We start from the raw sequence: 16970 nt of genomic DNA, 5'->3' as shown, positions 1-16970 counted from the left end.
TGATGCAGTGAAGAAAGTACTAGAGGAAGATGGTTCCAGGGGGAGGGATCCTGAGAGGATCTCTGCGATTAGGCTGAGGTCAATAGAGAGTGATAAGAATAACATACTCCAGTATTATTATTTTTTTTGGTGTTCATGGCCATGGTTGTCAACTGTACCACAGGAATAGAATGTAAATCATAGTGGATAGATGTGGTGGTGGCAGCTGCAGAGAAGTACTTGGGTGTACAATATTTTACTGCAGAGTTACAAGGTGTTTTGAACGATAATATCCCGTCCTTTCAGGCTGCTGGCCTGGTGTAGAATCAGAGAGCCAAAGTTGTGGAATATTGATGAGGTTTTAATCGGTGTAGGGTTAGTTGGTTTTTCACAGTGTTATGACTTAATACTACAGAATAGTAGGCTGATACACAGCCAATACACTAGGTGGGGGCATGCACCTATAGTATTTGCGGATCGCCATAATACCGAAGAAGAAGACCACTTCCTTCTCAACGGCGCTGATTCTGGTCTGCTCCGTGAAGCGGAAGAATTATGAATCAAATGAAATGTTATTGGTCACATACATATTTTATTGCTGGTGTAGCGAAATGCTTGTAATGCACTGACTACTGTGGAGGTTGCATTGTTGTAAATGCTGCATGGACACTGCAGACGTCGGATTGAACATACATCAGGTTTTTCTGGTTCGCTGCACGTATAGCTCTGCTGTAATCAGTCTGGTATTTTATAGGCTTCCCTTACTGGGCCTCAGACAATTAAAACTATCTGGACTCTTACAGAGGACGTCGTTTCAACAGACTCTCGTGTAGAGGTGGAGGATAACAGACATCAGTATTCTTGGTGAATAGGGTGTTGAACGTTTTCTTGACTTTAATAGATTAAAATCTTATCCAGGATCTTTCTGAAGTAAGGTTAGCCTACATCAGACATGTATTTGTCACAATTTAAATCGAGTTTTGATATTTAAAAGGACGTTTGATTGTTCTGGTCTAGCTGTTTATCCGAATGCTGTGACAAAGAAAGTAACTGTCACGTTTTTTTATTTGAAGAAACGCTGAAGAAAGAATAGCTTCCATGATGGATCGGGTGAGTTTGATTTACTTTTATTAACAATATGCCTACTGTGGTGTATAACATGTCTAGGCCTAGTTATCATCTTTGATCTTCCATATCCATTCGCTCCATTTGAACAACTGGACAAAATAAACAATGGTGGTAATAAAAACATGTCATATTTTGTCCTTCAGCAAAGTTCCCTACTAGCCTATCGCACACAGTTGAATACAAGACAACGAGAAGCTAAAGTCAGAACCATGGAGAAATAATGAGGCCAAGGAAAAGTTGGTTTTATATTCACACATTCGGACATTCAACAGACATTCGCCAAAAGCCATTTAAAATTGTAAAAATCAATAATTAATTCACAGTTTGTCACATAAACATCAAACTAGGTATGATTTATTCAATAAATGTCTAGCATACTTTCACAACCTTTGCTTTGAGTAGAAATTCCAGTTTTGATATGATAGAAATCTAAATTTGATAGACTACATGCCCTCTATCAAATCAAAACTGGAATTGTTCCAAACAAAGGTTGTAAAAGTATGCTAGACATTTATAGAATAAATCATATCTAGTTTGATGTTTCTGTGACAAACGGTGAATTAGTTATTGATTTATACCACTTAAATGGCTTTTGGCAAATGTCTGTTGAATGTCCGAATGTGTGAATATAAAACCAACTTTACCTTGGTGAAATAATGAGACCAAGCCTACACCTTGCAGAAGCGGTGTGTGGGTAAAATCACCAGGGAAGCCAAGGCAGAAAAATAGCCGTATTACATGTTGTGGTAATTGCGTTGTTATAACCTGTTAGTTCATATACCTTGACACAGCCGAGACAAGAAAACAGTGGCAGAATACATTCAACCACACCTTTTTGTTAAATCATACAACTAGAGAGCAACATCTGTCCTGTTAAGTTCACCAAAAATGTTGTATGTAACAGTTACATGACCTTCAGAATGGTCAAGCAAGTGAATGTTTCTGACATTTCTGAATACTAAACAATTATTGATTTAGAGTTACCGCAAGTCGAAAAGGAAACAGGCGCTGCCTCTACTATTCAAGCACCATTTCAACTTCAACATCATCTAATCACCTATGCTTAGTCTACTACAGTTACAACTAAAATATACCAAAAACCAGGGGCGAAACTTTCACTGGGGATGTAATGAACGTGTCCCCACCACATTCTGAAATTGCATTTTTGTCCCTCCTAGTTTTATCATTGGAATGTGACACTAAATGTGGCAACGGTGTGCTTTAGGACCATGTGGACGCCTCCAAGAGGTCGAGTAGGCTGTTTGGAGTGTTTATACGACTGGATAAAAAATCTATAATAATAATGCCCCCCCCCCCCCCACTTGTAAACCAAAGATGCGCCCCTGCCAAAAATGATTTAGTCCGATCAACCTAAGCTTAATATGATGCCTCTATCCATAGTACTAATTTCTGTGTGTGCATAAAGTAGAAGAAGAAAAAACGTCTCACCCAACTTGTAGAGAAATTCATTTACATTACATTTTAGTCATTTAGCAGACGCTCTTATCCAGAGCAACTTACAGTAGTGAAGGCATACATTGTTTTTTTTGTTTTTTTTGCCATCCTCCTCTTTCATGTTCCCTGAACGGTCTCATACAAGCTTTTAGTTTTTTTTATTGTCCTAGGCTACCTGGCTAAAATGCTTACTCCTAGTCTAGTAATTTCTATTCATGGGCAACGATGTGCCAGGCCAGCTAGTTAATAGCCCCTTTTCAAATTATTACTATTTTTTAGATTTAATCGTGAGATGCTCATCTCACACACTGCCAAAAGCAATTATATTTGGAAAATTATTATTTTCTAGTTTATTGTTTTAGATTCCATTATATTCTAGTCGTGAGTGTTCAGTATTTTCTGTGCCTACATAGCAAACAACTTAGCTTGCATAAAGTGACCATTGGACTTAAATGTTTGACTAACTTTGTAGATACAACTATTTTTTATTACATTTATAATTTATCACTCTCGCGTGCACATTTCTGTCCATTAAGAACCAACGATGTGCTACATTCTTGTAGCATTTCTGACAATGCTAACGTCTTTTCAACCAAATCTAAGAATTCTATCTAACCTGGGTCAGTAACTTGTATGCTTGGCAACAATACAGCTGCTCATAGCTAACATTAGCTTGCTTGTCCAAAGTTCAGCTAGCCTCTGTAGCTAGCTAACACCAGTCAGCTGAAAGTTTCTAGCTAGCTAACCTACAGGCGAAGAAAGGTAGCTGGCTGTAATTGTTTATGGAAGGTTTGTTACACAAATAACTTCAGCCGTTAGCTAGCTAGCTAGTTAGAACCAGACGACAATAGCTGACATCAACACAGAAGTTGGCTAACGATAGCTAGTTCACATCCAAATGCCAGTCCTACATTTTTGCACAAAACATAGCTACATGAGTTCAAAACCAAATTGTCACGCTGCTACCTTACAATGCATGCAATGCAATGGACTTTTGCAACACTAGCTAGCTACTCCATAGACCAAGCTATGTTAAGAGCTAGCCATATTTCACTGTCAGACAGGACACAAGTCTAACTGTAGCGGAGAAAACAAATACACATGTAAACAGCACGTTGTGCACTGCAGTGAGCATATGCATGCTGGCTAGCATCAGGAAAAACTCACCAATTTCAAACATCCAGAATACATTCCAGTATGCTTCTTCTCCTGTCCTCTTGAACTTTTAACCAAATCTGTTTAGATCAACAGTGGCCAAACTAACAATGCCAGTTGACTGGCTTCATTGACCGTCTTGATTATTTTTACAGCTCCGATCTGGATATTTGTCAACAAATCTGCCATGCACGGCCATTCCAGTGGTGCGGCGCTGTAGGCTAATGCCGGCAAGAAAATATGTTATGTATTGGGGAGGCACGTAGCCTAGTGGTTAGAGCCTTGGGCCGGTAACCGAAAGGTTGCTGGATCGAATCCCCGAGCTGACATGGTAAAAATCTGTCGTTCTGCCCCTCAACAAGGCAGTTATCCCACCGTTCCCCGGTAGGCCATCATTGTAAATAAGAATTTGTTATTAACATACTTTCCTAGTTAGGTTTAAGGAAATACAGGCAGGCACCACATTACTACAAGACAAAACCATTCGGTCAATTAATCATGATGGTCTTGTAAGTATTAAAGCAAAGCTATACACTGAATATAAATGTAACATGTAAAGTGTTGGTCACATGTTTCATGAGCTGAAATAAAAGATCCCAGAAATGTTCCATATGCTCAAAAAGCTTATTTCTATAAAATGTTTTGTACAAATTTGTTGCATTTGTTTACATCCCATTTCTCTGTTGCAAGATAATCCATCCACCTGACAGGAAGCTGATTAAACAGCATGTTCATTACTTGTGCTGGGGACAATTAAATGGCCACTCTAAAATGTGCAGTTTTGTCACACAATACAATGCCACATATGTCTCCAAGTTTTTAGGGAGCGTACAATTGGCATGCTGACTACAACAATTTATTGTTCATTTCTCTACCATATGCCGACTCCAACTAAATTTTAGAGAGTTTGGCAGTACGTCCGACCAGGTCTCACAATCGCAGACCATGTGTATGGTATCGAGTGGGTGAGCGGTTTGCTCGTTTGTGAACAGAGTGCCTCATGGTGGCGGTGGGGGTATGGTATGGGCAGGCATAAGCTACGGACAACAAACCCCATTTTATCGATTGGCAATTTGAAATCACAAAATTTCCGCAACGAAATCTTGAGGCCCTTTTTTTTTCACCTCTCTAGGGTAGGGGGCAGTATTTGCATGGCCGGATAAAAAACGTACCCGATTTAATCTGGTTATTACTACTGCCCAGAAACTAGAATATGCATATAATTGTTTGATTTGGATAGAAAACACCCTAAAGTTTCTAAAACTGTTTGAATGGTGTCTGTGAGTATAACAGAACTCATATGGCAGGCAAAAACCTGAGAAGATTCCTTACAGGAAGTGCCCTCTCTGACCATTTCTTGGCCTTCTACACTCTCTTTATTGAAAACTGAGGATCTCTGCTGTAACGTGACACTTCCTACGGCTCCCGTAGGCTCTCAGAAGGCGGCAAAACGTTGAATGATGACTTTGCAGGCCATGGCTGAAAAACAGTAGCGCATTTGGATAGTGGTCGATCAGAGAACAATGAGACTGGGGGCGCGTGCACGAGCCGACACCATGTTTTTATTTTTTCGTCTTTCAACGAAAACAGGGTTTCCCGGTCGGAATATTATCGCTTTTTTACGAGAAAAATCGCATAAAAATTGATTTTAAACAGCGGTTGACATGCTTCGAAGTACGGTAATGGAATATTTAGATTTTTTTTGTCACGAAACGCATCGGGCGCGTCACCCTTCGTCACCCTTCGGATAGTGTCTTGAACGCACGAACAAAACAGAGGATATTTGAACATAACTATGGATTATTTTGAACCAAACCAACATTTGTTATTGAAGGAGAAGTCCTGGGAGTGCATTCTGACGAAGAACAGCGAAAGGTAATCCAATTTTTCTTATAGTAAATCTGAGTTTGGTGAGGGCCAAACTTGGTGGGTGTCAAAATAGCTAGCCCGTGATGGCGAGCTATCTACTCAGAATATTGCAAAATGTGCTTTTGCCGAAAAGCTATTTTAAAATCGGACATAGCGATTGCATAAACGAGTTCTGTATCTATAATTCTTAAAATAATTGTTATGTTTTTTGTGAACGTTTATCGTGAGTAATTTAGTAAATTCACCGGAAGTTTGCCCACCGCAAATGCTAGTTCTGAACGTCACATGCTAATGTAAAAAGCTGGTTTTTGATATAAATATGAACTTGATTGAACAAAACATGCATGTATTGTATAACATAATGTCCTAGGAGTGTCATCTGATGAAGATCATCAAAGGTTAGTGCTGCATTTAGCTGTGGTTTGGGTTTATGTGACATTATATGCTAGCTTGAAAAATGGGTGTCTGATTATTTCTGGCTGGGTACTCTGCTGACATAATCTAATGTTTTGCTTTCGTTGTAAAGCCTTTTTGAAATCGGACAGTGTGGTTAGATTAACGAGAGTCTTGTCTTTAAAATGGTGTAAAATAGTCATATGTTTGAGAAATTGAAGTAATAGCATTTCTAAGGTATTTGAATGTCGCGCCACGGGATTCCACTGGCTGTTGAGTAGGTGGGACGATTTCGTACCACATACCCTAGAGAGGTTTAAAGGTAGCTGTAACTAACAGATGCATATCTGTATTCCCAGTTATGTGAAATCCATAGATTAAGCCCTAATGAAGTTATTTCAATTGACTGATTTCCTCATATGAAGTAAAATATATTCAATTGTTTCATGTTGCGTTTTATATTTTTGTTCAGTATAACAAAAAATAAAGCTTCAAAAGTTAGTGGAATGGGATTAGTGTGGTGTGTGACGAATTCTTGTAGGCGGTAAAAATCACATTGTGGGAGCACATCCTCTAAGAGTCTGAATTGGGCTGTTTGAGAATGTTTGGCTCATAAGCAACCTGCATAATCATTGTTTGAAGTACAATAGACCAACATAGCTACTGTAGTAGGTCAAAGCTGTGTGCTGGAAAACCTTGGTAGAGCATGGGTGGAGTAGGGATTGTGGTGCTCATGGGAATTTATTTTTTCAGCTTCAAACCAATGCCTACTTTTCACTTAAAATGTTGTTTTTTGTTTTTCATTCTTACAATAAGAATGAATACTAAATTGCATAGTGACTGTAAAATAAGCTACATTAAAGGTAGACTCAGCAACATGATGCCACAAGCAGCACCGCAGATATTGCAATAAGCGAGATGCAAGACTTCGCTCTCACACAGTCACACACAGTATCTGCGCATGTGCAAAGGGTATGCTTCACGTTGTTCCAGCATGGTAGCCATGGGACCAAAACATTGGAGAAGTTTAGCCTCGCGGTTCAACGTTCTTGGTTATTCCGGAAATAAAATAAAATAACATTTTATTGGTCACATACACATGGTTAGCAGATGTTAATGCGAGTGTAGCGAAGTGCTTGGGCTTCAAATTTCGACAATGCAGTAATATCTAACAAGTAATCTAACAAATTCACAACAACTACCTTATACACACAAATGTAAAGGGATGAATAAGAATATGTACATATAAATATATGGATGAGCGATGGCCGTACAGCATAGGCAAGATGCAGTAGATGGTATAGAATATAGTATATACATATGAGATGAGTAATGAAAGATATGTAAACATTATTAAAGCGGCGTTATTTAAAGTAACTAGTTATACCTTTACTAAGTCCATGAAATTGACTCACTATGCTGTTTACTTTGTGCATATAGCCTACGTCATATCACTGAGACTACCTTTAAACTCAGAGTATGCTATTCTGTTCTTTTGAATGTTTTTTGTTTCCTAATTCCTGCCTAAAGATATATTAGACTATGTAAAATTACTAAAATTACAAAACTACAAAATGCGTCATTGTTGGATTCTTCTAGTGTAGGCCTACCTCAAGTCCCGGCAGTGTGTTAACTTAATTTAAACTATTACTTACTAAATGACTTACTAAATAATAAATTACTTACTTACTAATAAATTACTTACTAAATAAATACCCTGGTCCTTCCCCCACCAGCAGCCAACCAGCAGTGCAGCTACCAGTCCCAGGGGACCCCTCAAGGAGGTATACTGACAGACATCTGTAGGGTACATTGCTTTATAAAATAAGCAACAACCACCTAGACCAATTCCAGGATTTAATTCAATCATATAAATTTGCCATGTTTTGTAGTGTTAAATAATGCTTATAGTGTTAAATAATGGTATGTCTACATCATTTTTCTTTGTATTTTATTGATTCATCTGCAGGAACAATCGCACCCATGGCCCTCACGCTAGCTCCGCCTCTGCCTAGATACTATGTTAATGAATCCCTAATTATCTTTCCGTCCTCCCTAAGTGTGCACTTGTTCACTTTCCTTCACTCCCACTAGCCCATGACTAGCCCAATCCAATGGTACATTTTCACAACTCGAAGCACAAAAATATGTTTCAAAACACTTAGGCCATTTTCAATTGATTACTTTTGAAAAGATTTCCTGTCATTTGTTAATACATTTAACTATAATTTAATCAAATTTCTAAAAACTGAACTACAGAACTAAAATTATAAAGTGTCAAGTTTACGTACAGTATATATGAAAATGAAATTTGAAATGATGGTGTAGTGTACAATGTACTGCTGAAATACTTGGGTGGTAAATTACAGTTTAATCCACTCATTATCTGAATGTTGTTGATACGCTGTAAGCTGATGATTTTAGATGAGGATGCTGTTACAGTAAAGTCACATAGAAAAGTGGATCTGAGCAATGTTGCATGGGGCAGAAATTTCACCAGGCTACACAATACCTTTTTACTGTAGGCTTCTGCTACATGCCACAATACCCCATATCTGATGGTTTCTTCTATTTATGTACTGCAGTAGGATACTGAAACTATAAGACTGACATTTTTCTCAACATGCTCCAAAAGTGGGATAGTGATCAGCAATAGTTCTGGTGTTTAGGTTTTGTGTCACTGGTTATTTGAACCATCATGATTTCACAGGTGTTACCGTCTTTCACATGTTGGAAGGGGAGGGGACATTCGGCCGTTATCTTGAAAGAGGGGGTGGAGCTTCGCATTCCGGTTCTTCTCCTTCTCCATCTCTTAATATCTCCACTTATGAACCCAGAACTTAAGCGAGCAGTTGACTAATTACGTGACACTTAACCCAGAATTTAACTCGGGTGAAAGATGTTCAACTCCAATGAATGCTCAATCAAACATTCTGAACATAAGACGGGGCATTACAAGTGTTATCAGTTTTGACATTTGTAAAAAAATATATATATACCACTTCCATCTGAAAGATTTGGCAAAGTGATTGAAAATGTTGTGGAAAGTAGTGATCAGTGACACACTTCAGGAGAAAGTCGTTATTATTAGGATGCACCAATCAATCAGAGATTTAGACTAAAGTACTCAAATGTTTGGTCTAATGATATTCTATGTACAATACTTCCTGTGGTCACCAGGACAGAGCTATCCCGTCCCCCTCCAACCTGCCGGAGTCCCCTGGTCACAACTCTCCTGATATCGGCTTATTGCTGGGTCTGAAGAGGGTGTCTGTGCGGCTGGTCGACTGCAGGAAAACACCAGGGCAGAGTGGAACTGTGAGAGAAGGACACGAGGAGGAGGGAGATTTGATTTCATCAAGTAAGAACAATGGGGTGTGTGGATGAGACTACAATATGCTTCTGCAACTTCTGTTAATTGATTGATAAGCAGTATACATACACTCAGTGGCCAGCAAATTGTCTATCCAGTTTTGTGAACGGAGGGGAGTGTACTTAATAAACTGGCCACTAAGTGTATATTGATAAGGACAGCAGGTAGGTTAGTGGTTAAGAGTGTTGAGCCGCTAATAAAGGATGCTGGTTTGAATCTCTGAGCTGACTAGGTGAAAAATCTCTCTGTGCCCTTGAGCAAGGTACTTAACCCTGATTGCTCCTGTAAGTTGCGCTGGAGAAGAGAGTCTGCTAAATAACACATTTTTTAAAAATATATAGTATTTGTTTATGGACCTATATTTCCAAAACATAGTTATTCAATGTCTTTGTTTCACAGGGGACAGCACTAACCATTCTCTCAGTTGGAGGGGCTTGTCATCTGCGGAGCCTCAACAACATTGTGTTGCTGACGAGACAGAGAAGTGTCTCTATAGATCAGAACACCCCAAGAAACACCAGCAGAGACATATAGGGAAGAAACCTCAACACTGCTGCTCTGACTGTGGGAAGAGTTTCACTAGCAGGAGTGACTTCATTATTCACCAGTGGATTCACACCCGAGAGAAACCGTACTGCTGCTCTCAGTGCGGGAAGAGTTTCACTGCTTCTAACGCCTTCCAATCTCATCTGCAAATTCATGCAGGGGAGAGGCCTTACCCTTGCCTTGATTGTGGAAAGAGCTTCAATCAGTCAAGCAACCTGACTACACACCAGCTAACACAAACTGGAGAGAAGCCTTATAGCTGTGATCAGTGTGGAAAGAGCTTTGCTGTAGCTTCCACCCTGAATAGACACCAGGTTACACACACTGGAGAGAAGCCTTATAGCTGTGATCAGTGTGGGAAAAGCTTTGCTGTAGTTTCCTCCCTGATTAGACACCATCGAACACACACTGGAGAGAAGCCTTATAGCTGTGTTCAGTGTGGAAAGAGCTTTGCTGTATCAGAAAAACTAACTATACACCAGCGAACACACACAGGAGAGAAGCCTTATAGCTGTGATCAGTGTGGGAAGAGCTTTGCTGTAGTTTCCTCCCTGATTAGACACCATCGAACACACACTGGAGAGAAGCCTTATAGCTGTTATCAGTGTGGAAAGAGCTTTGCTCTATCAGAAAAACTAACTATACACCAGCGAACACACACAGGTGAGAAGCCTTATCGCTGTGATCAGTGTGGGAAGAGCTTTGCTGTAGCTTCCACCCTGAATAGACACCAGCTAACACACAGTGGAGAGAAGCCTTATAGCTGTGATCAGTGTGGGAAAAGCTTTGCTGTAGTTTCCTCCCTGATTAGACACCATCAAACACACACTGGGGAGAAAACTTTTGTCTGTCTATGTGGGAAGAGCTTTGCTCTAGCTTCCACCCTGACTACACACCAGCGAACACACACTGGAGAGAAGCCCTATAGCTGTTATCAGTGTGGCAAGAGCTTCAGTCAATCAGTACACCTGAATACACACCAGCGAACACACACAGGAGAGAAGCCTTACAGATGTGATCATTGTGGAAAGAGCTTCAGTCAATCAGTACACCTGAATACACACCAGCGAACACACACAGGAGAGAAGCCTTACAGCTGTGATCATTGTGGAAAGAGCTTCAGTCAATCATTAAACCTGAAAACACACCAGCTAACACACACTGGAGAGAAACATTAGATAGACATACAGTACCAGTCAAAAGTTTGCACACACCTACACATTCCAGGGTTTTTCTTAATTTTTTGTATTTTCTACATTGTAGAATAATAGTGAAGACATCAAAACTATTGACATAACACATATGGAATCATGTAGTAACCAAGAAAAGTGTTAAATATTTCAAAATATATTTTATATTTAAGTTTCTTCAAAGTAGCCACCCTTTGCCTTGATGACAGCTTTGCACACTCTTGGCATTCTCTCAACCAGCGTCATGAGGTAGTCACCTGGAATGCATTTCAATTAACAGGTGTGCCTTGTTAGAAGTTAATTTGTGGTATTTCTTTCCTTCTTAATGCCATTGAGCCGATCAGTTGTGTTGTGACAAGGTAGGGGTGGCATTCAGGATGGCCCTATTTGGTAAAAGACCAAGTCCATATTACGGCAAGAATAGCTCAAATAAGCAAAGAGAAACAACACTACATCATTACTTTAAGACATGGTCAGTCAATATGGAATATTTCAAGAACTTTGAAAGTTCGCAAAAACTTACGCTTAAATCTGAAATTGATTGATTTCGACTGGTCTAATGTCCATTGCTCGTGTTTCTTGGCCCAAGCAAGTCTGTTCATCCTATTGGTGTCCTTTATTAGTGGTTTCTTTGCACCATTTCGACTATGAAGGCCTGATTTCACGCAGTCTCCTCTGAACAGAGAAGGTTAAATTAAAGGTTTAAATAAAAAATACAAATACAAAAACAGTTGATGTTGAGATGTGTCTGTTACTTGAACTCTGTGAAGCATTTATTTGGGCTATAATTTCTGAGGCTGGTAACTCTAATGAGCTTATACTCTGCAGCAGACGTCACTCTGGGACTTCCTGTGGCGTTCCTCATGAGAGCGCTCATCATAGTGCTAAATGGTTTTTGCGACTGACCGTATACACTTTTCTTATTTGAGCTGTTCTTGCCATAATATGGACTTGGTATTTTACCAAATAGGGCTGTCTTCTGTATACCACCCCTACCTTGTCACAACACAACTGATTGGCTCAAATGCATCCAGGTGACTACCTCATGAACCTGGTTGAGAGAATGCCAAGAGTGTGCAAAGCTTTCATCAAGGCAAAGGGTTGCTACTTTGAAGAATCTCAAATATGTTTTGATTTGTTTAACACTTTTTTTGGTTACTACATGATTCTATATGTGTTAATTCATAGTTTTGATGTCTTCTTGTTAAGATGGCGCCGATGAGGATGGCTGACGTTTTACATGCCCGTAACCAATTGTGCTATTTTGTTATTTTTTTGCATTGTTTGTAACTTATTTTTTTACTTATTTTGTACATAATGTTTCTGCTATCGTCTCTTATGACCAAAAAATAACTTCTAGACATCAGAACTGGGATTACTCACATGAACTGGAAGAAGCTTTTTCCTTTAACGAGTCACACAAGAAAGATATACTGCTCTCCCGGGAACAGGCCCAGATCCCCGTCTTTTGTGTGAAGAAAAGACTGAGGAAAAGAGGATGCATAACGGGGTGCCTTTTGAGAATCTGTAGGGAAACGAGTAAACTCCCACTGCGATCAATTCTACTTGCTGACATGCAATCATTGGAAAATAAAATTGATGTCCTATGATTATCCTACCGACAGGACATTAAGAACTGTAATATCTTATGTTTCACCGAGTCGTGGCTGAACGACAACAAGGATAATATAGAGCTGGAGGGATTTTCAATGCACCGGTAGAACAGAGAAGCTACGTCTGGTAAGAGGAGGGGTGGTGGTGTGTGTCTTTTTGTCAATAACAGCTGGTGCGGGATGTCTAATATTAAAGAAGTCTTGAGGTATTGCTCGCGTGAGATAGAGTACCTTATGATAAGCTGTAGACCACACTATCTACCAAGAGAGTTGTCATCTATATTATTCGTAGCCGTCTATTTACCACCACAGACCGATGCTGGCACTAAGACCGCAAAAAAGAAACTCTATAAGGCCATAAGCAAACAAGAAAATGCTCACCCAGAAGCGACGCTCCTAGTGGCCAGGGACTTTAATGCAGGCAAACAAATCAGTTTAACCAAATTTTTACCAGCATGTGACATGTGCAACCAGAGGGAAAAAAACTCTAGACCAACTTTACTTTACACATGGAGATGCGTACAAAGCTCTCCCCGCCCTCCATTTGGCAAATCTGACCATAATTATATCCTCCTGATTATATCCTCCTGATTCCTGCTTACAAGCAAAAGCTAAAGCAGGATGTACCAGTGACTCGCTCAATACGGAAGTGGTCAGGTGACACGGATGCTACGCTACAGGACTGTTTTGCTAGCACAGACTGGAATATGTTCCAGGATTCATCCAATGGCATTGAGGAGTATACCACCTCAGTCATCGGCTTCATCAATAAGTGCATCGCCGACGTTGTCCTCACAGTGACTGTATGTACATATCCCAACCAGAAGCCATGGATTACAGGCAACATCCGAATCAAGCTAAAGGTTAGAGCTGCCGCTTTCAAGGAGCGGGACACTAATCCGGACGCCTGTAAGAAATCCGGTGATGCCCTCAGATGAACCATCAAACAAGCAAAGCGTCAATACAGGATTAAGATTGAATCCTACTACACCTGCTCTGACGCTCGTCGGATGTGGCAGGGCTTGAAAACTATTACGGACCACAAATGGAAACCCAGATGCGAGCTGCCCAGTGACGCAAGCCTACCAGATGAGCTAAGTGCTTTTTATGCTCGCTTTGAGGCAAGCAACACTGAAGCATGCATGAGAGCACCAGCTGTTCTGGATGACTGTGTGAAAACGCTCTCGGTAGCCGATGTGAGCAAGACCTTTAAACAGGTCAACATTCACAAAGCCGCGGGGCCAGATGAATTACCAGGACGTTTACTCAAAGCATGCGTGGACCAACTGGCAAGTGTCTTCACTGACATTTTCATCCTCTCCCTGACTGAGTCTGTAATACCTACATGTTTCAAGCAGACCACCATAGTCCCTGTGCCCAAGGAAGCGAAGGTAACCTGCCTAAATGATTACCACCCCGTAGCACTCACATCGGTAGCCATGAAGTGCTTTGAAAGGCTGGTCATGGCTCACATCAACAGCATCCTCCCGGATAGCCTAGACCCACTCCAATTCGCATACACAGATGATGCAATCTAAATTGTACTCCACATTGCCTTTTCCCACCTGGACAAAAGGAACACTTATGTGAGAATGCTGTTCATTGACTACAGCTCAGCGTTCAACACCATAGTGCCCATGAAGCTCATCACTAAGCTAAGCACCCTGGGACTAAACACCTCCCTCTGCAACTGGATCCTGGACTTTCTGATGTGCTAACCCCAGGTGGTAAGGGTAGGCAACAACACGTCCGCCACGCTGATCCTCAACACGTTAGCCCCTCAGGGGTGTGTACTTAGTCCCCTCCTGTACTCCCTGTTCTTCCACGACTGCGTGGCCAAACACGACTCCAACACCATCATTAAGTTTGCTGACGACACAACAGTGGTAGTCCTGATCAACGATGAGACAGCCTATAGGGAGGAGGTCAGAGAACTGGCAGTGTGGTGCCAGGACAACAACTTCTCCCACAATGTGAGCAAGACAAAGTAGCTGATCGTGGACTACAGGAAAGGAGGGCCGAACAGGCCCCCATTAACATCAACGGGGCTGTAGTGAGGCGCGTTGAGAGTTTCAAGTTCCTTGGTGTCCACATCACCAACGATCTATCATGGCCCAAACACACCAAGACAGTCGTGAAGAGGGCACGACAAATCCTATTCCCCCTCAGGAGACTGAAAAGATTTGCATGGGTCCTCAGATCCTCAAAGGATTCTACAGCTGCACCATCGAGAGCATCCTGACCTGTACATCAATGGGGCCAAACTTCCTGCCATCCAGAACCTATATAATAGGTGGTGTCAGAGGAAAGCCCATAAAATTGTCAGACTCCAGTCACCCAAGTCATAGACTGTTTTCTCTGCTACCGCACGGCATGCGGTACCGGAGCGCCATGTCTAGGACCAAAAGGCTCCTTAACAGCTTCTACCCCCAAGCCATAAGGCTGCTGAACAATTAATCAAATGGCCACCGGACTATTACATTGACCCCCCCTCTCATTTGTTTTGTACACTGCTGCTACTCGCTGTTTATTATCTATGCATAGTCACTTCACCCCTACCTACATGTAACCTGTACCCCTGCACACTGACTCGGTACCGGTACCCCCTTTATATAGCCTCGTTATTGTTATGTTATTGTGTTACTTTTTATAAATGTTTACTTTAGTTCATTTGGTAAGTATCTTCTTAACTCTTCTTGAACTGAACTGTTGGTTAAGGGCTTGTAAGTAAGCATTTGATGGCAAGGTCTGCACTTGTTTTCGGCGCATGTGACAAATCAAGTTTGATTTGATTCTCTATTATTCTACAATGTAGAAAATAGTAAAAAAAAACTTAAAAAAAACCTAGAATGGGAAGGTGTGTCCAAACCTTTGACTGCTACTGTATGTGGGAGGAGCTTTTTTCATTTAGGGCCAATGAGAAAATACCAGAAAGCACAAGCATGACATATTTCATCTCCCTCCTATCCGGACCGTTCCAGATCCATAAATAAAGGATCAGTAGAAAACATCTAGTGAACAGTCATATCCATCTCCCATTCTTAAACAGTTGACTTTGTCTGATCACTATGGTAACCTCTGTGGAGCATAATATGCAGCTCTGATCTAGGATCAGGTCACCCCTGTGTCTATGTAATATCACACATTTGTGATTTGAGTGGATAAATGTTATCATAGAATGTCACAGTGAACCTGTGTGAGTGAGGGGTATGTTGATAATTGTATCTTTCATATACTCATGATACTATTGTTATTAAATGTCACGAGGAATAATGTTTCAACAATAGGTGTATATTCATGTATTCAATTGATCAATAAATTCAATCCATTGTATTCTAAACATGAATATATCACTTCAATGTTATATTTTTATAATAATAATAAACAAATCTAAATTGATTTATGTTCCTAAAACTAATCAATATTACTTTGGATAATAATATCCATGAGGTCAAGGTAAGAACTATGCATGTTGTGTCTTGTAACAACGGTTAATGTAATAACTTTTAGATTTATAATGTAATAAAACTGGTAAATGTAATATCTTGTTGGTTAATATGATAAAATGTTGAATTGTTATAGTGGTAACTTTTTCCATTTAATGTAATAAATTACATTATCAGGTGAGTAACAACTTTTGTGATGAATAAAGTAATAACTTCAACCGATCATGTAATAACACCGAAATCAATGTTTTATGTGTTACTTTACTAATGTTAATGCACATACCACCCTCCACCAAACCGACACACACAAATCTAGCGCAGCGTTAATCAGTCTGGTATTTTCGAGGCTAACCTTATTGGGCCTCAGCCAATAAAAATATCTGGATTTTTGAAGAGAACCTTGTAAAGTGATGTTAGGATATATACAGTTGAAGTTGGAAGGTTACATACACTTAGGTTGGAGTCATTAAAACTCGTTTTTCAACCACCACAAATTTGTTGTTAACAAAGTATAGTTTTGGCAAGTCAGTTATGACATCTACTTTGTGCATGACACAAGTCATTTTTCCAACAATTGTTTACAGACAGATTATTTCACTTATAATTCACTGTATCACAATTCTAGTAGGTCAGAAGTTTACATGCACTAAGTTAATTGTGCCTTTAAACAGATTGGAAAATTCCCAAAAATTATGTCATGGCTTTAGAAGTTTCTGATAGGCTAATTGACATCATTTGAGTCAATTGGAGGTGAACATACTTTGGTTCGAAAAGTGCAAATCAATCCCAGAACAACAGCAAAGGACCTCGTGAAGATGCTGGA

At 40.2% G+C, this 16970-nt stretch overlaps 1 protein-coding gene across 2 annotated transcripts; it reads left to right on the top strand.

Moving 5' to 3' along the window:
• The first annotated feature begins 485 nt into the window (after positions 1 to 485).
• Positions 486 to 16369, top strand: LOC106606288 (uncharacterized). 2 transcript variants are annotated; one of them, XM_082976066.1, is made up of 3 exons: positions 486 to 1089; positions 9160 to 9340; positions 9752 to 16369. In XM_082976066.1, the coding sequence occupies exons 1-3, from the start codon at positions 1078 to 1080 to the stop codon at positions 11074 to 11076; spliced, it is 1518 nt and encodes a 505-aa protein (XP_082832192.1). In that variant the 5' UTR covers positions 486 to 1077; the 3' UTR covers positions 11077 to 16369. The 2 variants fall into 2 exon arrangements, with proteins under 2 accessions (XP_082832192.1, XP_082832191.1); XM_082976065.1 differs by lacking the exon at positions 486 to 1089 and having other exon boundaries at positions 6024 to 9340.
• The last annotated feature ends 601 nt before the right edge of the window (positions 16370 to 16970 follow it).

Source organism: Salmo salar, chromosome 06 (genome assembly GCF_965601325.2).
Source record: "Salmo salar chromosome 06, fSalSal1, whole genome shotgun sequence".
Lineage (NCBI taxonomy): Eukaryota > Metazoa > Chordata > Actinopteri > Salmoniformes > Salmonidae > Salmo > Salmo salar.
The sequence above is the reverse complement of the archived record's forward strand: the minus strand, read 5'-3'. Positions and strand labels throughout refer to the sequence as shown.

Coding starts and splice junctions, on each gene's coding strand:
- LOC106606288 (XM_082976065.1), top strand. CDS start 9,133: ATGTACAATACTTCCTGTGGTCACCAGGACAGAGCTATCCCGTCCCCC. Junction 9,341..9,751: donor GGGAGATTTGATTTCATCAA/GTAAGAACAATG, acceptor TTTGTTTCACAG/GGGACAGCACTAACCATTCT.